The sequence below is a fragment of the Tympanuchus pallidicinctus genome, unplaced genomic scaffold (assembly GCF_026119805.1).
Source record: "Tympanuchus pallidicinctus isolate F22 unplaced genomic scaffold, pur_lepc_1.0 scaffold11, whole genome shotgun sequence".
Taxonomy (NCBI): Eukaryota; Metazoa; Chordata; class Aves; order Galliformes; family Phasianidae; genus Tympanuchus; species Tympanuchus pallidicinctus.
Window position 1 is genome coordinate 22718854 of NW_026294627.1, and position 27690 is coordinate 22746543.

The following is a 27690-nucleotide window of genomic DNA, read 5'->3' on the forward strand; positions in this document are numbered from 1 at the left end:
TTTGTTGTTGTGAATAAAGATTTTATTTTAAATAACATTTCACTGCACCTGACTTTGTAGTCTCTCAGCATAGCTGAAATACAGCAGTAATCAGCAACTGAACAATCAAACCGTAATTAGTCCAGACTCAAGTCACACAGCAGCAGTCCTTTCCAAAGACAATTTCAGTGTATGATCTGGCATCATTTGCCTCAGGAGCAGACTTTTCCCTGGCTCTTTAAACACGGTGCTCAAGTAAGTATGAAAGAGCTCAGGACAAACAATCCTCTTCAGAAATTCCATGGTTGGGTCACAGGAGTTGGCTTCAAGCTGCAATGCAGAACATTGACTTTATTCCTGAGGAGAAAAATTAATAAAAAACATTTTACATCAGAAGTGACTTTTTAATGAAATGAAACTTACCTTAATCCTAACCATTGAAAAGTTCCATGTACAATGTCCTATTCAACATGATTCAGTAAAAAAAAGAGCCCATTATAGAGAGGAACTGTTGATAGTTTAATGCTTCTGAACCAACTTGTGTACTTGTCTAAGACTGATGACAAGCTTCTATCTGACATGACACCAGCTGCACATGGAAAACTCTTCCCTTGGTAAAGGACATTTCCCAGTAGGTAGGCCCCACTTATGAAGTACAGTGCTTCAGGAAAAAAAAAAACAACTTTTCAAACAGTGAAAATTTCACTAGTTCTCACCTGACTGAATTTGGAGAAACAAAGCTTCGCGATCTTTTAGGTACCCTTGAGATGTTTCAAGTTTAAACAGGAAAAAACTCACCACAAACACATAATCCATAACCACTCAATACATGCTTCCAAAAACTGACACAGAAACTACTTACATATGATGAAACATTACATAAAGGCTGATGTTTGACACCTGACTTTGACTACAAGGTGAACTAAGTTAGCTTAAGCTTTTTATTTGACTGCTTGGTTGCATAGGAAAGTAGGGCTCAAACCAGAGATCAAACTTAGCACCTTAGTAAGGTTACAGAATGATTACTGGTTTTGAACTACATGTACAGTCACATCTGCAGGATGAAAGACAATCACTTCTCGACGAGATACCTACATTTTTATTTTCTCCTTTTCCAACCGATCTACAAATGATTAAAAAATTCTCATAAAAAGAATGAGTAGTACTGAAAGATGGCTGAGATTTTTTCCACAAGTTTCTGGAGTCAATAGGTAAGGCATTAATTTCAAAAGAAGTTCAAAGCAGAGAATCATTGTGAAATCAACTGCTTTCACAAAATAAAAAATGTGAACGTGCAACATACTTCAAAGTAATATGTAAATTTGATTATGAAAATGCAAGACTACCCCAATACTGACAGAGTGTCTAGGACACTATTTACATTTTCTATCTAAATGACACTTCATAGAGTACTTCTATTATCACTCTTCAGGAAACCTATTTTATAATTCTGTAGATAATTCAGCATCACAATAACCTGCTTAAGTAGGATCAAACATTAGGAAGTGTCTTAGTAAATACAAGTTTATTCATCTATATTTTAAGCAAATAGGTAAATAGTCAGCAAAGCCTTTTGCCATGACTGTAAACTTTTTATTTAAAAAAATTGTGTTAAAAACCAGTACATGAATTTCCATTAACGTTCTAAAAAAGTTTGTTCCCATCTTGAAAGAAAATACATTAGCAACATCTCCCAGCAGAATTCATCTTTAAAAAAGTAAAACTCTAGGTGCAGAGCTTTTCTACAGTATCATATCCTCTACGTTTTAATTTAACCACAGGATTGAATATCATTCATCTCTATTGACACGATTGAGAGTTTACCTTAAATAGATGATATTCAATGATGTGTTACACATTGCCACAGGTACTAACATCATTAGAGGAGTGCACAACTCAATTTCACTAACAAAGCAAGACCTTTCTATATACTGCATCATAACCCTTCCTAACCAATACAGTTAATTTAGCCATATGCCTTTAAAATCATGTACGTTTTCCAAGGAAAAATACTAAAAATCCCATGGTCCAAATTCTGCTCCCACTTATATTCACAGGATAACTCGTAAGCACCATCACATTGTGGTTTATAGCCAACAAAATAAAACCAGTGGGCCTGTAAATACCAGGGAAAGAAGAACTTGACCCATGTCTGTAAACATTCACAAAAGTCTGCAGTCAAAAGTGCCGGATAGGCAACCTATCCGCAGTACAATTATTTCACCCACAGAGAGGTGTGGGGGCAGGGAAAATGCTATGGAACTCTACTTTAGATGCAAATTAAAAGGCTTTTTACGGACTTTGGAAAGACGTATTTCCAGCTAACTAAACCATACTCCAGTAAGACATCCACTTCTATCCAAATACATTATCATTTCCTAGTTCTCTCCTTCTGATTCTGACAGAGTACACAATTCAGCAGCAAGCCCATGACAATAATTCAAAGTGTAAAAATACGCCCAAGCCCCTGTGATCTCCCCTTACCATACTATCGATGCTAACAGGAGATCCTCAGACATAATGGTAGGTCTGAAGAACCATAAGCTGATCTTGATCTGTGCACGCACAGAGGTGTGCATCTAAAGATCACCTACAGCTTTAATTACCTAATTTCATTCTAGGTCTTATTCTATATTAACCACGTATACCATACAAAATGTAACAGAATAGGTGCTTATACACACAATTAAGTATACTTGTTCTCCCCATTTGATTTGTTAGCCAATTGCTCTATTTACACAAACGTCTGTTTGAATGCTCCTGATCCTGTAAGAAACCAAACATTCCGATTTATAAACTACAAAAAGAGTCAAGGATGCTCAGAAACTTGCAGGATCAGACCCTGAATCAATAAAATGCAATCACAACCTAAGTTTGATGTCTGATACAATTGCCTGGAATTTTATCCTCACAGTTTCCCCTCCTTCCCCAGTTCAAACCATGCTCCCACTCAAGCAGAGCGCTCTCACTAAAGTGGAGACAGCCTTCAAAGTGAATAGGACCAGGCTCTGTCAAGCAACCACTGCAGTCTTTAAAAATGTCTGGTATTTATTGCCATCCACTCTGGGGCAGACTTGTCTGCAATGAAAATGGTGTTCCTGGTGTTGATGGATAGTTAGCAAAACCTTCAGGCTGAGCTGTATAGTTCTCCAGAGCAGAAGCAGAATGTGCCTTCAAGGAAGAGAAGAAGTTAGGAAACAGCACAGATAAAAACAAACAAACAAAAACCAAAATCAAGCAAAATTTCAGCCACAATACCAACCCCCTCAAGCCAAAACAGCAATTGCTTAAAGTATCATTTGAAGTATGCAAAGAATGAGGATGAGCAATGGTGCTGTATGCATGTGTTAAACTGCAGTGCAATTATTGCTCCGAAATACCAGAGTGAGAAAGCAGTTGGATTAACAGGAAAAATGAAGAAGCATTATTGGCATTTATTTTCCCACGTTGGAAGCCACAGCTGATTTGGAAGGCATAGCTTAATCAGGAGCTGTAGCATTTCACTGACTTTCAGCCTTCTTCATCTACATAGGTTGAGTATCTAAATGTTCATTTCACTGACAGGGACTTGTAAACAAGAAAAAACATTTCTCCAAACCAACCTCTGTATGTAGATTTCCACAGAATAATTCTCTACACATTCCCCCTTACATTTCCCCTCCTATTTAAGAGGTATCTGACAGTGTTTTGCACACTAAACAGTATTAGACATATGCTCCATCTCAAAAATCCATTTGTCACAGAACAGAGAAATCAGTAACTGAAGACACTTTACTGCCTGTATTTTGGATGGAAGAACAAAAGCCCTGCCAGCATTATTAATCTGTACGTAAGCCCTTTTTAACAAAAGGCAAAATAAGCATCTCAATTATCAAATACAAACTCTGATGATAGCTTCAGTTAGCCTCTGTATGTTGATGACTACAACAAGCTGTTTCACAAATGAGAGAGATGATGAAGCTACACATTACTTAAAGCAACCTCATGTTTATATTATAGAGAACTGTCAAGATGAAGGCACAGCACCAAAGTCAATAAAATTTGCTGGAGGATGCAGAAAGCTACATAAATAAAGTAATTTTCCACATAAATCTTTAAGTATTAAAATGTCAGAGTGAATCTGAGCACAGATTTCGCAGCTACATGATCAGCTCAATAGGTTTAAAACAAATCTTATGAAAATTTTATGTGCTTGCCTTTTCCTTTATCTTTCACTCCTTATTCTGCATAGTTTTCAAAAAGGGTTTCATTACATTGCACTATACACTGATTATCACCCAAAGCTTCAGTAAGACATTCATCTGATTTGTTCTTCACCATTATCCTTGTAATCAGTTCTCTATCAGTTTACTTGTTTCTCTATCAATTTACTCGTTTAAAATAATCCTAAGGAGTTAACACCCAAGTATATATTCAAGTAGTTACTGGAAGCAGAACAGTATTAACAAACGGGCACCATACCTGTAGCAGTGCTGACTGTGCGGCCGCACTGTGCTGCAGTTCCTGTAAGGAAGACTGTGCGGCACTTTGGGGAAAGCCAGGGATACCAGGGAGAGATAAAAGACCAGGAAAAACTGCATTTCCTGGTGTCTGCAGTCCAGAAGTCAAGCTGAAAGAAATCAAGATGTGGTTGTTATTAGGAATAGTCCTACCAAATGTTAACCTATCTTTCACTCTATATAAACTTGTTATCTATACAAATCAGAAAAGCATCTTTTTCTAAGCTTCACAAAGACTGGAATTTGCAAACAGAAGCCTGGCCTCTACCTACCTAGAAATTATTCACACATATACAAACCAAGACCATTTGGAACACAACGTACCTAAGAGGGAACTCAGAAGATTTTATATCTTGGTTGTACCTACTCTACACACAAAAAAACTTTGTAGACAAAAGTTAATGCTTAGTATTTCCTTAAAACATACGAACATCTAGGAACATTGTCTGCTGTTATCTGGATGTGTCAATGGATGCCAGCGTGGAATGCATTTGTGTAAAAGCCAGCAGGTGCCAAGTATCCTCATCTGGGAAATGAGATCACTCAGCACCTCACTGGACAGGGACTACTGAGTACGAACTATTTAGTAAATACCATTTAGTTTCCAAAGACAGTGGCAATCTACTGGTGAGCTAGGTTTACAAATTAATCATTTACTAACAAATTTACTAACTAGGACTGAAAATAAGGTCTACGTATAAAGTAAAATCAGCATTTTGCTCAAGAGAAAAATAATTGGTACTGAGCTCCTTCAGAAACAAAAACATACCCAGCCTGTGCAACAAGTGCAGAGTTGAAGTTTGAGCTAAAGGCCGAGGCAAACCCTGGCAGGACCGGAGCCGGAGATGGGGCTGTGGCAGCTGCCGGCAACGGTGCAACTGCTGCTACTGCAGAGGATGCCTGGAGGCCAGGGAAAGAAGGGAGAGCAGGAGTGACAGAGGGTGTGTTAGAGACAGGAAAACCAGGGAAGGATGGGTTTGATGATCCCAGAGGTCCCTGGGCAACAGAAAAAAGGGAAGGGACGGCACTGGACAGGTTAAGCGAGAAGGGTGGAGCAGAGACTGTTGCTGAGGCGGCGAGTCCTGAGAGTACGGCGGCTGTGGAATTCACATGAGGGGCAGACACAGCTGAAGCAGTAGTAGCTGGAGTAGCTAACAAAGACCCTGGGAGAGTGACGGGTGGTGCAAGTGCTGGATTACCAGTAAAAGCAAAGTTACTGGTTAGAGATGTGAAAGGAGGAAGTCCATTAAATACAGGGGCAATGGGAGTGGTGGAGCCATGTGGGGCGAGGGAAATGGAAGCCAGAGAATTGGGGTTGTTCAGAGGAGCACTCAAAGAGGAGAGACCCGATAGTGCTGGGTTCAGGGAGCTGGGTAAACTGACTGGCACTGACGCTGCTGAGGTGTACGCACGCCCGAGTGCTGAGAGCCCTATAGTGCCATGAGAAGGACCAGCTGAGTGAGAAGGACCTTTGAAGGCTGAGAGGGTAGGACTCATGGGTTCTGTTTTGATCAGGACTTGTGGGATACTTGTGGCAACTGAGGTTGATGAGAGTTGCTGGTCGGGATTAGTAGGGCTTGTGCCATGCAAGAGGGAGGCTGATGAGCCACAGTTGACTGGCATAACTGATGGTGATGTGGTTAAGGGTGACTGTGCAGGCAATGTTGGAGGAGTGGAACTAGAGTTGGTCACAGATGGGGATGGAAGACCTGGAAAAATGGCCAGCCCGGGCGTGGAGGAACGCTGTGAGGTGGGGGTGGCTGATGGAGTATAACATTTGACAGAGGACGTGGGAGGGTCAGAGCTTTGATTAGCAAGAGCAGATAAAGAAGCAAGTTCACTTGTCATAGCAGAAGGTAAAGCAGATGAATTGATTAATGAAGTGTCATTTGATGTCAGAAATCCCTTTAAGACAGACAAAATAGGGTTAGGCAAGCTAAGTGAACCAGGAATGGTGGTGGCAGGAGAATTAGCAATTGTTGAGGGAACAGGACTAGAAATCCCTTGGACACTGGGTGGCAAGGACAGAGGAAGTCCAGCAAAAACTGATGACAATGGAGTGGGATTACTAGCTGAAGCAACTGAAGAGGCTGCAGAAAAAGGAAGACCAGCAAATGGTGTAGTAGCAGATGCAAAAGCTTCACTAGGTGCAGGTGTAGCACACAGTGTGGAAGAGCCTTGTGGAGCTGGTGTAGCAGAGGGTATAGAAGCCAGCCCAGAGAAAACCGCAGGGATGGGAGTAGAGGTTGCACTGTGTACAGATGTGACAGGAACACCAGGTAATGAAAGGGATTTGATGACTGTAGGGGTTGGCGTGGATGGCTGAGATGTATGGATGGAGGAGGAGACCTGTCCCGGGAAAACAGGAAGGACAGGGGTAGACACGTTCATCCCAGAGATGAGTGGAGTTGCAGGTGCTAATGGATGGCTTATTGCCTTGACAGGTGATGGGGTAGGGACTGGAGTAGCAGCAGGTGTTGAAGGATTAGAACCATGAGGAGTAAAGAGCTGATTCGTTTGTGCAGAAAAAGCTGGAAAGAAACAAAACTGGTAAGAATACTTGAAACCGTCAGAAATGTTTGAAATCAACACAAACACATTTTATACAGCATTTCAAAAAATGAAACACAGGCAATAGCTAACATACAATGTCTGTATATAAACAATCCACACTGGAAACTACAAAAACGAAACAAAAAGGTACGTACAAACACATCACACAAGTTGTACATTATGTAGGCTACTACTTTTCTTCAAAACACTTTGTGACATCTACCATCTCTTCATAATCTCATGCAAGACAGTTTAGATATTCAAGTATACTCTGCAAGAATAGTTACATGATACAGGTAAACACCTGCATCTATTGGCATTGGATCACCTGGGCTCCTCTGCATTCACTCTCACTGAAGGTCAGAATTTCCTTCAGAATCAGTTAATTCAATGTATCATGATTTCAGAGAAGTTTAGTCAACATCTGAAGAAAGCTGATTTCAGGTGCTGGTATTTTTCTTTCTTTCAAAATCAGGTCATTCTCTTCACTGTGTTTCCTTCATACTTTGATTCTAAGAAGGTACACTTTTAAATTAATGTATCACACTACAGTATTAAACTAACAATGTCACTTGACCTTATCAACAGATATTGCTAGAAGCTGAAAGTCAGGCATCTATAATTGAGGCAACCACCTGACACTAGGAATATTAATTTGTATCAACCCTACAGATCAAGTCAAAGAGACAAGTCAAGCTGGAGCAAAACAAGGCAGCACACTGTCAGGGTTTGGGGCAGAAACTGCATTTTATGAAGGCTGGCACATCAAGCGCCTTGGTATCTCTACATCTAATACCCTGTGGAATGTGAATGTAATTAATCATTCTTCTCAAAACAACCCTGGTAATTTTAATTTACTTTAAAAATGGTCAGTTCGACTGTAAGCAAATCACTGATGCAATTGGCCAAACTCGTCTCCCACAGGCCCAAAATAGGTTGGATTTCTCTCTCACCCAAATTCTATGCATAAACTAAATGGAAAAATGGAATCTTTAAAATCTTGGACCTAGCTTCATGTTATACACTCCTGTTTTATGCATCTTGAAACTCTGAAGTGAGAAAGGTTGCAAACAAGTCATTTCCTTTTATACAGCCTTTCCCAAGAATCTAAACCCAGACTGCTCTGCTCTGGATGCTGTATTTTCCTTCACCCTATTTCCAAGCTGAATACTCTCCCAATGATCACAATTTTTAATCCAGCAAAGATAATCACCAGAGAAACACAGTTGCAACAGAACTCAAAGCTGTTACTGAATTTCTCTTCCTAAGAGACTATTTGACTCCTTACAAGGTATTGATTTACCTGTATAAACTACCTCATAAAAATACATGCGCTCTTAAAGGGCAAATATGTATAAAGTGATTCTTTGAAATAGCAGCCCTTCTGCTCTACCAAGCCTGAGCACAAAGAAGAAAAGACAAAATATATATATTTTTTTTCTTACAGAAGCTAAACTTATCACAATTGTGTTGTCCGTTTGGGTATTTCTTAATATGCCTGATTCAATACATAACAGATTCTCAGTTTATATTTGTCAAAGCTACCAAAGTATTATCAAAAATCTTGTACTAGTAGTTCATCATGGGATTTATTATTACTATTTGTATTACTATCACCTCAATTACCAAACCTCGGTACACCAAGTACCACACATATACAGACCAACACATGCACAACTCTCTTGTGCAAAAATAACTGAAATTTAAAGCACAAGACAAAACTGCAGGTAGACGTACCTGAATTTAACAGTTAAGATATTCTAGATATGGATTTCAACAAACTAGGAACAAAGAGTATGTCTATTTTTGTATTCCTAGTCTCCCATTGCAACTAATATATGGAATTAAAATGTGAATGGATTTTCAAATAGAGGTCCAAGGTTTTAAAAAGTGCAAAAATATTAATGAAGTATTTCAATACACTATACTGCAAAGCAGATTTTTATTTAGCTTTTTATATGAACTCTTAAATGCATACACAGATGAAGATAAAACTCTAATGAGCTAACACAGAAGGCCAGATTTTAATGTTTCAACAACTGTAAGTGCCAAATGCCTGAAATGAATTTTTATCGGTTCTCAAGGGATTATATTTCAGCTGCAATTAAATACTTCAATGCTTATGAAAATCATACTAAACAAATACATGATTTACATTTTCTGAACAATTAACAGAGTTACAATCAACATGATAAACCCCTTGTGGACCTGAATTTACCTTGATTTTGGGAAGGTTTTGCCTGGCTGGAAAGGTCTTCATTTTCTAAACAGAGAACAACAGCCGATTATTTTAAAGCAAACAGAACTCCAGCAATGAATAATCCAGTCATAACAAAGAAAGAGGAGAAAATATCTTCAACACTTTTAAACCTCTTCGCACTTTACCTGATACCCCTTGATTAGTAGTGTATGTTGAAGGAGCTGGTAAGCCTGGAGCTATGACATTGGCCATTGGAACCAAGCCAGCATTGTTGTAAGCACCTAGAAGAAGAAATGCAGTAAATGTCTTATTTGCCAGAAGAACCCATATCTGAATGACCCAGTGTCTTTCCTTAAAAAGGCTATTATCAAGATTTTAAGACATCTCTTCACTAAAAAGACAAAGCCATTAATCGTTTGGGTTTTTGACATTATCTGCCTGAGTGACATACATTGTGATCCAAGCTTTAGGAAGAGACTCTAATTGTTTTTATAGCAGAACATAGCAGAAACTGAATTTTGATTTTTTCACCTTGAAACAGCCTGGAAAAGACAGGTTTCAACTGCTTTCATTTCCCTCTCACTTGAAGAACTTAATGGGAGGAAAAAATCAGTGTCTGCAGCCTCACTTGTTTTTTTCCTATTTCTAACTTAACGGCTGGTGCAACTCCTCCTCTAACACGAAAAGCCTTAACAAACAAAAGAGTCAAACATATCAATGATCACGACCTGCCCTCCACTGCTAGTGAGAAAATGTAGAGAATGATGTCCCATCTCTGTGCATACCAAATTCTTAATCTATCACTCTTCAATGTCTCTTTAAATGTAAAGAGATTGAAGTGGGACAGCAGATGATTTTTATATAAAGTACTTACTCTACTGAACATGACAAAAATACCTTTTCCCCTTATTTATTCTTCAGAACTGCTCTTGGGTTAGAGCAACCCAAACTGCTACTGTCGTATACATATATATATATACATATATATATATATATATATATATATACCTGTGGTATACGTTTCTGATGAAGAGTACCAGAATTTAAACTACAGGAATATACATACAATCCACAATGGTCCTGAATGATTGTTTTAAGAATATACAAACTTATGCTTCACGGGAAAAGGCACCACTTAAAAAATACTCAAAAAGCAGCAATCTGAATACAAAAATCCTTTCTCATTTCATACTTTCAAGTGGTTCTTCTTGCAGGACAATTCATGGTCCAAAATCAGAGAAGTAACTAACAATCACTGTGACTCAGAGAAAGCAGATACTACACCAAAACATATAAGAGGCAGAAAATAAAACATCATTCCAATCTTTCCAAACATTGTTGGAATTAGATTCAATAGTTATAGATCAACAACTGCAATCTCATCAAATGTTATTTTATATGTATAGGTATTTATCATCAGTTCCCTTATCACAAAGGTTTTTTAAAACTCTGCTGCAGTTTAACAAGGCCTCAGACCTTCAAAACTACTTCATATCCTAAAATGCACTAGTATTTATGTGCAGCCACAGGACAAACTTTGTGTCCCAATTTATTTCACATAGGATTAATGTAATATAAATTAGAGCTAGTTTGCAAGTTTCCTGTACGCTTTTTGGAGAGTAAGGCATTTCTAGGACACAAGTCATCAGACTTACTCTACCTGGTAGTAGTGCCTACTTTTCTAGATTCTTTATAAAGACATTTGTAGACATTATGTTTGTTAGATGACTCACCCTTTAATATCCATGGTAAATAACATCACATGCTTTCTCATCAAATGCCTTAAAATGTCCCTGAAATCCCTAAAATCAGTGAAAAGCAAGCTTGCAGACCAGAGCTCTTCACAGAATGGCAAATTTAGAACAAGTTTCTGTCTGCTGCACAAAAAGATCAGAGCCCAGCCATGTGAGATCTTCAAATTCTCACTTCAAAGAAATGGCCATTGAAGAGTACTGCCAGCAAAACCTATGTCACAATTTTTTGTCATTTGCTAGGAAAAGCATTTAGGTGGATGGATTACAGTTACCCCTGAGAGAAGTGCTACTAATTGCCTTGCTACCACAAATGTCTTGAATCAAACGATTGATGCAGCAGAACAAGAGGAGAGGAGCTTATAAACAAAGGTTTGATCTTGTGTGAGGCACGTGACTAGGAGTAATCAGATCAAACATAATATGGCAAGCACAAATGCCGTTGCCCCTTCTGAGTCTGAAATCTTCATCTGAAAGTCTAAACTTTTATTTTAGGAAAGTGTTCCACTGTGATGAGGAGGCAATAAAGTGCTTTTACTGAGGTCAACTAAGGAAGAGGTCCCTGCTATTCAGCAAATTCCTACATATTCCCATCCAGTGTATGGCTGAACCTGACCATATCTTAAGTGTGACATGGCAGCAACAAGTCAACAGACTTGTCAAACCAAAGTCCAAACCTTTGTAAAAGATTAAAATGGATACACAGCCTCAATCTTATCTAACATGCACAGTGTCTCCCATCAGTGAACTATACTGTTCTCAGAACAGGACACTGAAGTTTTCTCACAAAATGGATGTTGGAAAAATAAGTCAGTATATGTTTATCTTTTTAGCATCTTTTCATTCATGACAGGAAGAGGCATAAACCAGTATCCAGAACATGCTTAGGAAGCACAAGCCAATTTCAGATCTAATTGTGGTCAGAGAAACTGACGTACTGACATATTAATTAAAAGGCAAATGGATGGAACAACAGCATCAAGATAAGAACACACAGAAGCCTTACTTGGTGCGATAGTTGCATGTGGCCGACATGGTGGGATGGGGTATGGAACAGGCTTGTGTGGATTGTAGGTTGATGGAGCCTACATAAACAACAACAATAACAATAAATTAGTAAATAAATAAAAATGGAAGAACAGTGAAAGCATTACCTAATTTTTGTCAGAAAGCTAACATTCAGAACTGCTGTTGTCCACAGTGAAAATATTCATGATATCAGATTTCTCTGTAATATCCATACTGACTGCATACATTTCATTCTTTCCCAAGAGAATGAAACAAACATCACTAGTACAACTTTACATTTTAATGTAATCATAGGATGGCTTGGATTGGAAGGCATCTGAAAGACCATTGAGTTCCAACTCCCCCGCCAAGGGCAGAGATACCTTCCACTGGACAAAGCTGCCCAAAGCCCCATCTAGTTTGACACTGACACTAAACACTTCCAGGGAAGGGCTATCCACAGTTTCTCTGGGCAACCTGTTCCAGTGCCTCACCACCCTCACAGTAAAGAATATCTTCCTAATATCTAATCAAAATCTCCCACCTTTTAGTTTAAAGCCATTGCCCTCGTCCTATTGCTACACTCTGATGAAGAGTCCTTCTCTAGTTTTCTTGTAAAGTCTCGTTAGGTAATGAGAAGTCCTCTTTAGGAACTAGAATACCTACTGATCACAAGTGAGAAAGAGAATTTCTTCCTGCCTTGTAGACTTCACACCCTGCAGTTTTGGACTGAATTTTCATTTTAAAGATTTAGTATATTTAAAATTAACAAATAGTTATGAGGCTACATTTCACTTCAAAATAATACCACTTAGTGAGAAACATCTCACAATACAAGTGGAAATAAAACATTAGGACAGTAATTCTAGATAATATCAGGTTCATTGAAAGTTTGTCACACTTTTGTTTAAAAAGTTTGACATATAGATCAGCTATGTTGCTAAGAAACAAGTATTTCCTCAATCACTTCCATAATTCACATTTCTATGATGCCAGCACTTTTTATGTTCACAAAGGAAAACTCCAGAGACCGTAACATAAAATTGCATATATTTGTATCTAAAAATTCCACTAGCTTACAACAGAGTACTAAAACTGCTTTCAGTTTTCTGTTCTGCTACTGTAATTTAAATTCTGCTTTGAATGAGCACACACACTGTATCCTCTAGAGAATCCTATTCCCCAAAGATATAATCTAGAGCTTGATTCTGCTCACATTATTTACAAAAATTCTAGAACATATTATCTTTATTCTTCACTTAACTTTGTTTAAATTGCTGCTCTACAGTCTTCTTGAAACATAACAACATTTCACATAAAAGCTGTATGAAATCTGCAGTTGGTTAGATTTTTTTTTTTTTAGAAGTTTCATTTACTCATTCATTTATCAGACATACTGGTTTGGATGGGCCAAGTATACGGGCTGCTATTCCTTTTCCTTCACTAGTACATTCTTCTGTATCCTTTTTGATGGGGGTTCCCTGAAATAAAAGAAAATCAACTATTAGGGATTACTTTAGAAGTAAATCTTGCTGAAGAATTTCTGGTAGATTTGCTTTATGTCTGAACTACATTTGAGTTTCCAAGTATTTTAAAAGCAACACATGTTTTGGGGGAAAAAAAAATGGTGTTATAAACTTGTAAAATGCTAAACAAGAGCATTCCAATAGCTGGGTATGTAACACTGGGCTTTCGTAGTTCTCTACAGAAACTTCCACTCCTTAAAGTGTTCACAGGAAATACCAGAACTCCTCAAAAACCACTCTAAGGTTATCAGTAGTACTGTAGTGATCATATTAAGCCATCTTATGTACGAGTGAGGTTCCTTATACCTCTCCTGATTCTGCCAAATATTACTGTAGTTTACAATGTTCTCCATATATGAACACTATCTTATTTTTGCAGTAATCTTTACACAAAGCAGCATAGGAAGAATATGCAAATAAAAATAAGTACAGTTCACTGCGAAAGTGAAATGGATGATATAATTAAAATCACTGCTTTTAATTCCACTCTTCCTCACATGTGTATGAATCCTAGTTTGGTTATACTATAATGGATCTTAAATCAAGAGCATCATGAAAAGCAAATGCTTACTGGAAAAATCCCATTTATACGGCTTGGTTTGCCCTTGGGATAAGGGTTGCCAGGAATCATGCCACAGGATGATATCATAGCATGAGGAGCCTTACAACCTGTTTTTGAAGCCTGCAAAATAACCAAGAGAGGTCATTATTGGCTACAAAATTCAATGCTTTAAAGAAATGCATTAATTTTTAATGACATTTAGACTGCATAAATCGATCTACGGGGAACAACTCACAGCTTTGTCTCTATCTGTCAGATCTTCTTGCCAAACAGCCCTTGTGAAGTTCTGCCAAAACCCCACTTGCTTTCAGTAACTCTACTCAACTCATCTCAGCTTGTACTGAACTGAGGATTAAGCACTTGGTGTTCTCTAAAACAAACCCAGATTGTTTCCTCAAGTACTGGTTATGTTTCTCTCCCTCTTTCTCCACATTATCCCAGTGCCCAACAAAAACTTCCCTTTTCTTGCACATACACTACACAGTTCTTATCTTTCTTTGACTGCTTCTTTCATCCTCTTTTCTACCAACAGTTCCCAGCAGTCCTCAAAGGAAGTCTTGACCCCACAATGACCGTAAAGACAGAAACAATACTACATTTGACAGAATGAAAGACACAGAGTATCTTGACTACCTGTTCAAGAATTCTTCTACACCTTTTCTTCTCTGACATATTAATTCTGAACAGATCTTCAATAAGGCGGTAATTCTGAGCATCAACAATGTTGCTACAAATAGAGACATTGACAAATGATTTCTGTCATTCTATACACTTATCAGAAATGATGCACTATTAAAAAATGATCAACAATTATTTAGCCAATATCCAACAGTTCTATTAATAAGAACATAAAAAGTTCAGATTGTAACATTACTAATCTTACTAAAGCAAAAACCCTTGACTTAAGTATAGACTTCATACCTGTAAGTGAAACATGGTATCAAAATCAATATGGAACAATGGATAATGATGGCTAGACTTTACAGTAAAAAATAACTAAGCTGAAAAAATGGATTCTGGATCACAGCATTTCATTAGAAAATTTTAATTCCCACTAGCATACAATTCCCAGCACAGCAGAAAACCTCTAGCTACTGAATTTGTCACTGCTGCTCACTAGATTGATAGATAAACAAATTTTCATTTTGTTTACTCCAGAAAAATTAAGATGAAACTCCCGGCAACTCTACCCATGTTCTGCAGTACTAAAACTCCTCAGATACCTCCAAAAAGTACCATTCCTTTTCCCTTGATCCTCTTTCAAAAATGAAGTTAGGCTCACCACAGAGAACAAAATGTGCACATGCAGGAAGCCTAATGCCTGCTTCCACTTGCCTTGTTCAAAACCCTTACCACAACATTTTTACTGATGTCAAGTACTATGCTCCTGCCAAAACACTGGAAATACAATTCAGCCACTTAAAGGACAACTAATCAAAGGAGGAAATCATAAGAATAGACACAATCAGCAGAATGTTGAATAAAGCCATGAAAAATACCTGAAAGACTATATTAAAATGTGAATGATCACACCAGCTGAAGTGTAGCAACAAAAGAGCCTATGAGCTCCCATTCCAAGAAGAAAAATGAGTTAATTATACCACTGAACTTCCGTTAGGCTACCCTATTTTGCTTTGGTCTGAAAGAGATCAGGAGCACTCATACTGCTTCTCATACCTCAACCCTAAAAGTAAGATCATGCCTATATAATGTCTTCATTGTTTTATGGATGTTTATATCATATATTTATATATCACTCAAAATGTTCAAGTTAACTCTAAGCTACAATGTTCATATGCAAGGCAGACATACTCAATGCAAACAATAACAAAAACAGAACACTTCATATAAAAAAATCCCCTAAACCAGGCAGAAGAGTTTCAATATATACAATTGTAAAAGGTAAATCTTTTATAGACATTAGATCTGTAAATAGAATGTATCAATTTGAGTGAAGCATTTAACACATTTTTATATAATAATCAGAGGACTTTTCAAATGCAAAGGAGTAAACGCTCAGAACCTGCTGGTCTCAAGCCTCTTACATTTCAGTAAACAGAAATAAGCTTAAGGCCCTCATTATTTGGCCATCTGAAGACTGCTCTAAAAATACTGGCTAAGGAGCAGTTTTCCAGCAGGCATGAAGCAGCACAGACAAGACTCAGGTGAACTACAAATTTGAGCACATCTTCTTTTGAAGTCACATCAATAGCAGACATGTGCTTTACCTTAACGTCTTCCTTCTAGAGATACATTAAGTTTTACACAGTCAAACATTAGTAAAAACAGCAAATACATCTTAAGGACATACAACAGAAGAGATACTTACGATGCCAAGATTTCAAGAGCAATAAGTTTATCTTTACTGAATGTGAAGCAGTTGAGAATATTAACCATTTTTGATGCCGGGACTGCCACTATTTTCTGACAAGCAAGGAAGAAAGAAAAGAACATATTTAAATAATGCAACAATAAACTGAGAACTTAATAACAGCAATGTATTGTGTACGTCACTAAATGTTTAATATTCTCTTCATCTCGTTGAGAAGGAGATTCTATGTGCATTCACACTATGAGACCATAGTAAGAGAGATGAAGAGATAATTAAAGGGCAGCTGCTAATGCACACATCACAAATTTAAAACGAGATTAAAAGAGAGAACATCTTCCTCAAGATTATTGCACAAGAACTTACATGTTGCAAAGCCTTTATTGCCTTGAGCTGTGGTTCAGCCCAGGAGAAGTATCTCAGTAACTCAACAACCTGCATCAGAAAGATCATCATTAATCTTTTGAGTGTATCAAAAATAGTGCTAAGAGCATCAGCGTGTTCTTCACATTCACAGAGTAAGGTGTTATACAGCTAAATAGACAACTTTGTCTGTAATGTTTGATTGTAATGTTTGATTACCTCAGCGTCCATCAGTACCTAATGCTCTTTTTACATCCAAACAGGCTGCTAACTAATCCAGTATTGCGAAGGGAAGACTTTCTATTAAAGTATTTAAAACACACACACATTCCTCACTATGCATTTTTATATATGCACAATTCCCACAGTACATAGGAAGCAGAAAAGCAAACAGAAAACTGCAAATAGGACCAAAAATCATAGAACCATTTGACTTGGAAGGAACCTTTAAAGGTCATCTGGCCCAACTCCCATGCAACGAACAGGAACATCCACAGGTAGATCAGGTGTTCAGAGCTCCACCCAGCCTGATCCTGAATATCTCCAGAGATGGAGCATCCACCACCTCTCTGGGCAACCCGTGCCAATGCCTCACCACCCTTACTGTAAAAAACTTCTTCCTTGTATCCAATCTAAATCTCCCCTCTTTTAGTTTGAAACCATTTCCCCTTGTCCTGTCACAGCAGACCCTGCTAAAGAGTCTGTCCTCTCCCTTCTTACAGCCCCCATTTAGATACTGAAAGGCTGCTCTCAGCTCTCCCCAGAGCCTTCTCTTCTCCAGGCTGCACAGCCCCAGCTCTCACAGCCTGTCCTCCTAGAGGAGAAGTTCTATGCCTTGCTTGGCAGCAGCTGTATACTAAAAATAATTCCAAATTCCATGATTATTTTCCCCAATTTTCCTCATGCAAGAGGAGCTAAAATGTAATGTGTTTGATAATACAAAAGAATTTAGAACTATTTTAACAGACTCACGTTGATACAGTAATGAGGAAATAAATCTCTACAGCTTCAGTATGACTGGGGATACATTCTATATTACTGAATAGACAAAACCAACAGCTCCCATTAAATTTGCAACTATGTTGACTTTACCTGTTCACTAGAGAAGTATCCATGGACATATTCAATAGCTTTTAATTTGTACTCAGTCAATACAGCCTAGAAGTTGCATAAAAAGAAAAAAGACACATAAGTAGCTCTCAAAAAATTACAGTTACAGCACAGTCCTGTTAAACAAACCTACTAATCTAAAAAATACTACATTTGACCTTGCAAAATGACATTTACACCATTAGCAGCAATATTTCTAAGTGACCGCATTCTCCTTAACTAAGGGAACAGTGAGAACCAGAGAAAGGTCATTGAAATTTTCTGTTTAAAAAACACTTTTTTAATTTCATTTCATATTGCTTTGGTTTAAAGCTACACTGAAAGAAAAATATTATCCATTCTCATTTTTTACATTTTTACATCAAACTTATGTTAAAGATAATACAGATAGTTATTCATACAATCTCTTTGTAGATCCCTATAAAATAATGAGCTGAGTATCTTACTTCAGTGAATTTATGGAGAGTGGGAAACAAGACTGCAACAGAATGAAGTTCATGATAAAAGTTTGCTCCAGGGAGCTTTGTTGTCTTACCATAGCCCTAAAACATGCCCCTTCTTTTTTTCCCTTCTGCTTCCACACAGATGGAAATGAAGGTCTTTGTCACTGCAGTCTGCCTGCAGGAGCACAGGTGCATAAAACCCACTTGCACACTGTTCAAGGTAAACTCCCATACCTCTTTATGAGCCTGAAACTATCAGAAATGCTGAAGTCAGAGAAAAAATGCATTTCTCTCTTCATTCCTTTTTTTTTTTTTTTTCTTTCCCTCCCTTCTCTTTTCATATTTGTGGGGAAAAAAAACAACCACACAAAACTAGCATGTAATACAGCATATAAACTGACAATTGATAACTTCATAATAAGAGAAAAAAATGAAAAGCATTACTCTGTTTTGCTGTACATAAAATTGGTTTATTTTTTTAATTATCATAAATAAGCATGGAGAAAGATAGCACTAAAGCTGCACATTAAGACGTTTAAATACTTTGTTGCTGCTAATTGTAGGAGTGAAAGGTATAACACAATTGACTTGTGAGTCACACAATAAAGGTTCCTTCACATGAAGGTTAAACAAAGTAACAAAGATACAGCTGGAGGTTACAATGAAGCAGCACCTTTAGCATTAAGACAGCACAGCCCGGATGCTTAGATGAGCAGTAAATGCAGCTTACAGGAATACAGGCAGATGGCATCAGGAAATACAAACGTCCGACATCCCATGCCAAAAACCCTTTTCTCTGCAGTATTTAGTAATCACAGAATGTATTCTGAAGGGCTGCAATGCAGATGTAACACTTGAGACACTGCTCCCTTCCTCCATCAATTCTCAGAAAAAGTCCTTCATGTGCAAACTGTTCCCTGATTCTATCCCCGTATTTCCCATGACAGTCCTCAGGTTAGGAGGCAAATCCGTATCCTGGAATTATTGTGTCACATCCTTAGCTGGTAATACAGCACACGTATATACACGTATATGCCCAATATCCAACCTACTTTATAAAGAGAAGTTTATGAGAGCAACCTTATACAGAACGCCCACAGGTGCCTTTATGCCAGCAAACATAACTGGGGCTTTTGTGCAAAAGCACTTTGTACCCCAATTCACCCAAAAGAATAACTTCAACCATGGCCAGGGCTGCATCTCAAACAGGAGCTGCACCCTCTGGTACCATAACACACTGAGCAAATGATTCCTTCTGGACAGCCCCTTGTAAGGACAACACCTGGTGCATACCCTTCCCTTCCACACCACAGCAGCTGTAGCAGGACACATACCAGCTCTGTGATGTTTCCTCACCTCTGCTTAACCTCCCAACTAGTTATCCAGTGATCCTAAAGAATTCTGACACTTATTTTTCTGTTTCCATTTCCATCAGCTAGGAACTGCCCCAGCTATCCATCTTCAGCTTCCCTTTCAAAAGCAGAGCTCCATGCAGAATGAAACATTAGCATCTGCCAGGGAACAGGAGGGCAGGTCTGTACCTCTGCCTTCTACATCAAACAAGTATTTTGCTCAGCACTTCTGTAACAGGAGGCACATCACCAGAGTTCAGAACATGGACCAGCTCAGAGGAAGGAAACGCTCATGAACTGATGGAGACATACATTTCAATATGGCAAGCAGAATGTAGCCTAGAAACTCCCCATGGTGTGTGATTTGTGTGTTCCGTCTCCTAAACATACATATAAAAGGTGGTATATAAAATAAAATACATCTCATGTTACAAGCTCACTACTTCAGCTGGACTAGCCAAGCATCCCTTTACCCTGACCAATGTGCTGATAGGTTATCCTGGCTTTTATTACCATTTAAAAGCCATGATAAACACATCTCAAATAAGCATTCTCCAAGCACATCTTGTTAGTTTGCTAACAGTGTGGACACGGGCTCAGTTTTCTGAGAAAATAAAGCTACCTCAAACTGAGCAAGCACAGCACAGCTGCCACATACTGCTGTATGCAATGAGCACAATGCACCTGCAATGCCGGATTATGGTTTTCCAAGCTGAGGTATAATTTAGTCTTTATTTAAGCCTCAAATGATAATTACAGTACACAATTTAACATGGAACATTCCTCGAGAGGAGCATTCTACTACCAGATGATTAAATTAACATGCAAAATGAAAAATTACCTTTCTAATTTCATCCAGCACGGTTTCAAATGATTTCTTATCCATCTTTATTAGTTCACTCAGTGCAGGTATTTGAATAGAGGGAAAAACAACCGCAAAAAATAAAGTTAAAAAAAAAATCTAAATCAAAGCTTTCAACGAGAGTCTTTATGTGGACAGAAATAAGTAAGTTTAAAAAAAAAAAAAAAGGTTAAAATAAGCAGCGCAAGGCGATGGGATGGGTCCCTCAGCGCTGCTGGAGGGAGACAAAGGCACCGCGCCGGGCGCTGCTCAACGCCCCACCACAACCCGCACCCGGCCTCCGCACGGCACAGGGCCGCTCGCAGCGCGGGAGAAGGTGGGCAGGGCAGAGCAGAACAGGGCTGCGAGGAGGCCGAGGTAGCGGCAGAAAGACGGCCGCAGGAATCACTCCCCTCAGCACGCGGCTCCGAGGCCCGCGCCCGCCCGCAGAGCGCTGCAAGCAGCCATAGCCGCACCGCCTGCTGCGCTCCGGCGGCCGTGAAGACTGAGCGCGGCCGAGCGTTTGGAAGACGGGACTCAGCAGCACAACAGACAGGAGCCGGGGCGAGGCGAAGAGAGAAGCAAGAAGCTCTATAGCCCACACTGCCCGCTCTGCCGGTCCTGCGCCTGCGCCGGGCGCACAGCTATGACGTCACAGGGCAGCTCGAAGGCCCTTCCCCATCTTGGTCGTCTGCAACAGTGCCTGAACGAAATCGTGGAGCTGAGAGCCAGTCTCGAAGCTTTTCCAGCCTCTGGGTGTCTCTTCAAAACGCTGTGTCCTTCCATGGGGCTGTTTCTCTTTTTCTTCACCCCACAGCTGCTCGGCGGAGAGCAAGGCACTGCTTCGGACAGCCCAATGTGCGGAGGTATTTCTCCCCCCCTCAGCCCTTCAGGCCTGGCAGGGGCTGTCACGTGGCTGCCATGGCAACGCGGCCCGCCCTGCTGCCATGAAGCGGAAGCAAGCGGCGGAGCCGCGGCTGGTGATGGCTGGGGCCGTGCTGGCGCTGCTCGGCCTCCTCTGGGGCTCGCAGGTGGGGAGGGGCGGCTTTGGGCTCGGGGTTTGGCTGCCTTTCTTCAGCCATATGTGGGGAGGAAGCTCTTATTTTTTTTCATTTTTTTTTTTCTCTTTTTTTTTTTTTTTTTTTTTTTACCTTTTTTTCTTTTTTTTTTTTTTTTTTTTCCTTTTTTTTTTTTTTTTTTTTTTTTTTGTTCTTTGTCCGCCTCCTGTTCGCGCCTTTCCCGCTTTAGGGCTGCTAGGTAGTAGTTTGTATCCACGGCTTTACAGCTGTTGTGAAGTAAACGAGCAGCCGGGCGATGCTTTGTCAGGGAATGCCAAATGAACGCTGCTTTTAAGAGTGTGATTACTAATTGCGAAGTGACAGACCCTGCCTGCTCTCTTTGCTGTCAGGCTTCCTCCCTGCTCCGCTGTTTCGTTTATGACATTCCTCCCCTGTGCTGTTCCCAGCCCTGTTTGCTCAGGGTACCCCTGTTGTAGCCAAGCCGTTAACAGAAGAGCTGAAAGGTGTTGTCCCCAGCCGCTGCCACTTTGCTTCTTCGTGACTCTGCCCTGACCCTTCCGTGCCCGTGTGCAGATCTCTATCCCATGCTCACCCTCTTCTCCCACCCCTCACCTGCAAAAATGCAACCTAGAAGCAGCAGTCTTTTCTCTGTTATGTTTCAAAATGTATACACTGCATTGAGCCTTGCTGTTCCTACAGTCTTAAGCTTCCTCATTTCTAAGACGTTTTCCTTCTTCATGTGCACTTCTTCCCTGTTTTTGTTTTTTGTTTTTCACATTCCACTTCCAGAGCTCCACAACGCAAATGGCTTTGTTACCTCATTTGCAGTTCATCAGAGCCATAGCTGCAGACCAGCTTCTCTTTACCTTTCTAACCTGAGTAATTGAGATTGGATATTAGGAAAAACTTCTCAGAAGGAGCAGTGGAGCATTGGCATGGGCTGCCCAGGGAGGTGGTGGTCACCATCCCTGGAGGTGTTCAAGAACCGTGTGGATGTGGTACTGAGGGACGTGGTCAGTGGGCATGGTGGAGATGGGTCACCTGTTGGACTGGATGATCTCAGAGGGCTTTTCCAACCTAAACGATTCTGTGATTCAATGAAATCCACTTACGGTGCTTCAGTATAAGTTACTGTTGCTGATTCTTCTAATCTTCATATTTGTTGAAACTGGATGTAAGCAAACCCCGCTGTTCTGGAATCTAACTGCTAACAGAGACATATTTTTGTATTTTCAGATGTTAAAAGCATTTGATTACTTTTCTTGGAAGGGAGATGGAGAGCAACAGATGTACAAGTTGGACATAAGCTGGCCTAAAATTCCAGAGTACTTCAGTGGCCAAACATTTTGTGTTGCTGTTGATTCTCTTCACGGTTTGGTCTATGTGGGACAGGTGAGTGAAAATGCTAGATTTCTCTTCATGTTAATCTAGTGCATTTTTGCCTTCAAAATTTCTGCTTTACATTAAGGATTATTATGTTGTACACCTATGACAATTTTATTATTTTGTTATCCATTTATATGTCTGTATATATACTTCTCATATGTGCATTTTACATATATGTAAGGAGTTATGATTACATATATCTGTAAATATAAATATGCATGTATAATTTGTAGGTAGTGTAAAAGGATATTTACTTTTCTATATAGATTATTTTATATGTTTATATGAATGTGAGGCTAAAACATGTACGTAGATTGCTCCGAAAGTAATACCTCCTGCTTACTTCTGTAAAAAGAACAAGAGAAACAAAGGGCAGAATAACACTATTTGATAGAGCAAATTCAGAACACTGTTTCTCAACACAGTCACCATCATCAGCAGCGATGAACAAGAGCCTGCATGCCATGCTTGAAAAAATCTGCACCAGCACAGGTGACCACTGTCACTGTCTCCACTGCTGAAATGCTCCACTCACTGCCTCACTGTGTTCACATCCACTGTTTGGGCTCCATAAATGCTCAGCAAGAATCAATGAATGTCTGGGTGTCATTTTTTTTTCTGCATGGAATAATTCAGTGCCACACCTTTGCTTCAAATGCACTTCCATGTCAGACACCATTCTGTCAGACCACCCCTATGCCACTATCTGCTGCACAGCAGCAAAATGTAATGCAGCATGGATGGGAAGGTTCAACTCTCATGCCACCAACATCCTGTCTGCCTTCTGACATTGTAGGTCAACAGAATAAGACAGGAGGCATTACTTTTGAAGCATACCGTGTACTTTCCAGTAATTTTAATATAATGGCTAAACCTGCAAAGTATATAAAATGATTATTGTATTAAAACTAGTGACTATATAAGGATATTGGTCATTTTTTAAAGCAGCTCTGGGAGAATACTTTTGTGCTTTTTTAAAGTATGAATTTTTTTCTGGTATGAGCACATGATCTAACTTAACTGAATCACAGTAACTTCTTTTCTAACTGCAGTGTAGAATGTAGTTCTGGTGTAGATGACTGGTCCCCTTCCAGCCTCTGTCCCATGAAATCAAAACCATATGGTTAGAGTAATTGGGATTCAGTTACATGTGTTATCCTGTGCCATGTATTTGCATCTTTATTCGTGGCTAAGATGGTCCCTCTGGGACCATCTGAAAGGATTTAATTATGGAGCACAGCGTGAGTAATTCAGTACCATGCAGTTAACCAGTACAGCTAGTTTTTTGTGCCTGTATTATGCTTGCATTTTATTTGTGTATTTTTCATCAACCACTTAAAAACACAATTCAAAGTGCAGGTGCTTGGCTGCTCTGAAAATTGATCTCAATGTGATTTAAGTTGGAAGTCTAGAATGATTGGCAGGTGTTAATTTAGACCCTTCTCTCTTTCCTTTTCTAGCTGGAAAAAGTGATAACTCTCAGACGTGACCTTCATGATTCATGAAAGACTGCAAAAAATAACAAAGAGGAATTTTCAAAAGTATCATTACTTGCTTAATTTGTTTTATTAATGGATTTTTTTTTGCTTTTTCAGAGGGGAGATGATGTACCAAAGGTGCTTGTGTTCTCAGAGGAAGGCTATTTTCTTTACTCCTGGAATGATACAGTTGAAATGCCTCATGGTATCTTCGTATCAAACACTGCAACAGATAGTTCAGTATGGATCACAGATGTTGGATCAGGTAAGCACTGTGGAGATGCGGGAAATATTAAGCAGGGAAAAAATTGCAAGTTGTGTATAAATTAAACAGCCTTTTTATTTAAATAAGGCTTTCAGATCACTCTGAAACAAGTTGGTGTTTTTTCTTGCCTTGAACAAACTAGTCAGGTGCTGTATAAAATACTCTGAAGGTTCATGAGTAGAGCTGTGTGTCTCTTTGTAGCTTCTTCCTTTAGCAAGCGCTTTTTCTTTTTGGCAAAGGAGAAGGATCAGGGATAAAAATACCTTGTGGCTGTGAAGCTTGTCTTTACTTATGATTAGTGACCCTAGTAGATTGGAGAAGTACTGCTATGGCCTGTGGATTCACTAACCCATAGTCATACTCTCACTGTGGAATTTTACTTGTTTTGATCTCACTTGCAGTCATCAGGTTTTCTTTTTAATCTTTGTAATCAGTTGTAATACTTCTAATTTTGTTTCTTAAGATTTTTATTTTTATTTTTATTTTTTAATTCAGGGAAATATGGGCACACTGTGAAACAGTACAGCCCTTCTGGTAAACTTCTGCAGGTGTTGGGCACGCCAGGTAACGCTGGTTCAAGTTTGAATCCCCTACAATTTGATCAGCCAGCAGAGGTCTTTGTAGAGGAGAGTGGAGAGATGTATGTTGTGGATGGAGATGGAGGAATGAATAACAGACTGCTCAAACTTTCCGAAGGTATGGAAAAATGATCTGAAAAACTAATATTCTAATTATTGATGACAAGAAGCTGAGAGAGTTTATTTGTTCACACTTCAGGGACAAAGGGTAATGTGGGTTCTTATCCCTGTCTGCAGGGTACTGATGGGAGGGTATAGAGAAGGGGTTGCACGTTTCTTGGATGTTCTCTATGAAGAATGAGAAGCAACGAACAAAAATTGCAAAATAAGGGAATTCCAGTTTGATCTTGGGAGAGAAAGATTCATGATGGCGGTGATCAGTCAGTGAGTAGTTTGTCCAGAGAACCTTTGCGTTCTCAACCTGTGGAGATACTGAGAATTTGATATCACCAACCTGATCTAATTCCAGGTTTTGATTTGTTACCAGGACCAGTTCTACTTTTAGAGCCAGGTTGAGCCAGATGGAGATGCTTTAATTCTGTGATTCTAATTAACTTACTCATACTCTCCAGCAGATGATCAGTGCTGGTTAGGGCAATGAGTCGGGAGCCTGTCTGCAGCTTTGGAAAGTTTGAGGTGTTACAGTTTCTCCTTTGCACTACACCATCCACTTCATAAAACAGTCATGTGACATTTAACATGCAAAATGATAAATTATTGTAACTCAGAATAGACTCAAAACTGCCAGGTAACAAATACAGAACATGAATTCAGTAAACGAAGAAGTGTGATCATCACTGAGGTTTGTTTTTATTTATTTTTAATACAGTGCTTAACAGAGCCTTGACTATGGCTCCCGTGCATTAGTGGCTGCATTTCTGTAACCTTGATGCTGAAATCACTAATTACAATCCAGTAGTTACTGCACTAGTTGCAGTATTTTTAGTTTCACTTATCAAGGTTTAGAAATACCATCTTCTACAAATGACTAAATAGCTTTGTAAGGGAATGACTTTAAGCTGAAGTTATTTTCTTTGTTTTTTTGTTTTTTGTTTTTTTTTTTTTTCTTTCTTTTATTTCATGTGGTGCCTTCTGCTCAGATTATAAAGAGATATGGCTGAGTGGAGAAAATGGAACTGGTATTGGCCAATTCAAGATCCCTCACAGTGTGACAGTGGACCCTTTTGGACGGGTAAAGAGGACTTTATTTTTTACCTATAGATGACTCTGATGGCAGCTGAATTTGAACAATGCAAAAAATTGTATTTGTTTTTCTTGACCTGCTGTGCTTTACAGTTTTCAGTGTGATAGCAGTCATGAGCCAAAGTTTTATACTGAAGATTCTACTGAGGTGGATATCTTCAGGGTTGATGCAAGGGTCCTGACCAGATACTGTTTGTTGTTGCATGGATGTTGGAAATGTTCCTTATATACTTTGTAACAGGCTGCCATTGTGGGAGCATAGAAGAATTTTGTTCTGTAATAGATAACTGCCCAAGCACTTAAACTTCTTCAGGGGACTCCAGTTTCATATTTGGAAATTCCAGATAAGCTTAAGAAAACGGTAAGACTCTGGCTAGGTTGTGAGCATCTGTCCTTTTCTACATGTACCTCAAGGCATTCAAGATTCTACTTCTTCCTGATCTAAATCATTATGTAGTTTTTGCATTGCTGTTCTTAATACTTTTAAGGGAAAATAAGACCACTTGGCTGCATCTTCAGTCACTGTTTTCAGCCGGTTCTGTAGATGCTGTCTGAACCAGAATAAGAAGTGATTATAAAACTTATCTGCCAAAACTGAGGGGATGGGAGAGAGAAAAGATACAGCAGCTTTGTGTTGCAGAGGAACAGTGAGTATATACAGTCAAAGACAGCAGTTATGATGGGCTGAGATCTTATTGCCAAAGTGGTGTTGGTCATCAGCTTGGGTTGAAAACCATTGGCAATTCCTAAGAAATCTGAGAATGCTGTAGCATTATTTCATTTAAAAATAGTGATGAAGGATCCCAGGTAAACTTGTTTTTTCTTTCCTTTTGGGTGATGTCCCAGAAAACTGATGAAGCTTATTTACCTGTCAGACAAGTTGTCAACAGCTAAAATGTTTGTGATAATAGAAAATGTGAGGCTTTCAGTGGAACTGGCTATTGATATTGCTACCTTACAGTGTTTGTGAACTCAGCACAGGGTGAACAGAGATAAGCTCCACAAAACTGAGGAGGCAAAAATGTGCTGAAAATGTCATAGCACTGAAGTTGCTCAATATTTGTAGTAGTATTAAAACCATAATAGTGTCTACAGATGCAGTCATCGTGGGTCTGGATCATGATACTACTGCTGGGAAACAAATGTTTAGCAAGAGACAGACCAGTGTTTCTAGAATTTAATAGGTGTGTATATGTCCTCACTGGAGGTATGAATATATTACCACTGAGCATAACCATGTCACAG

General features: G+C 39.2%; 2 protein-coding genes across 3 annotated transcripts in view; one reads left to right on the plus strand and one right to left on the minus strand.

Annotated features, from left to right (window-relative positions):
• On the minus strand, positions 1–21143 carry PROSER1 (proline and serine rich 1). 2 transcript variants are annotated; one of them, XM_052670828.1, is made up of 13 exons: positions 20517–21143; positions 17863–17928; positions 16774–16842; positions 16408–16502; positions 14712–14805; positions 14088–14198; positions 13388–13471; positions 11989–12067; positions 9417–9512; positions 9250–9294; positions 5248–7009; positions 4441–4588; positions 1–336 (listed from the first exon to the last, which is right to left on the minus strand). In XM_052670828.1, the coding sequence occupies exons 1-13, from the start codon at positions 20559–20561 to the stop codon at positions 331–333; spliced, it is 2700 nt and encodes an 899-aa protein (XP_052526788.1). In that variant the 5' UTR covers positions 20562–21143; the 3' UTR covers positions 1–330. The 2 variants fall into 2 exon arrangements, with proteins under 2 accessions (XP_052526788.1, XP_052526787.1); XM_052670827.1 differs by having other exon boundaries at positions 1–3150.
• Positions 20734–27690, plus strand: part of NHLRC3 (NHL repeat containing 3) — a 10879-nt gene continuing 3922 nt past the window's right edge. The window contains 7 exon segments of the mRNA XM_052671398.1: positions 20734–20853; positions 20935–21351; positions 21353–21547; positions 22772–22927; positions 24517–24664; positions 25160–25360; positions 26343–26434. Of these exon segments, the coding sequence (XP_052527358.1) occupies positions 20734–20853; positions 20935–21351; positions 21353–21547; positions 22772–22927; positions 24517–24664; positions 25160–25360; positions 26343–26434 (1329 nt within the window).

Bases quoted from the DNA above. Each gene is read 5' to 3' on its own strand.
- PROSER1 (XM_052670827.1), bottom strand. From the start codon at position 20,561: ATGGATAAGAAATCATTTGAAACCGTGCTGGATGAAATTAGAAAG. The intron at 14,199-14,711 runs GTAGTCAAGATA...GTTATTTTGCAG, and splicing joins GTAGAAGAATTCTTGAACAG to GCTTCAAAAACAGGTTGTAA. The intron at 9,295-9,416 runs GTAAAGTGCGAA...TTCTCTGTTTAG, and splicing joins TACTAATCAAGGGGTATCAG to AAAATGAAGACCTTTCCAGC.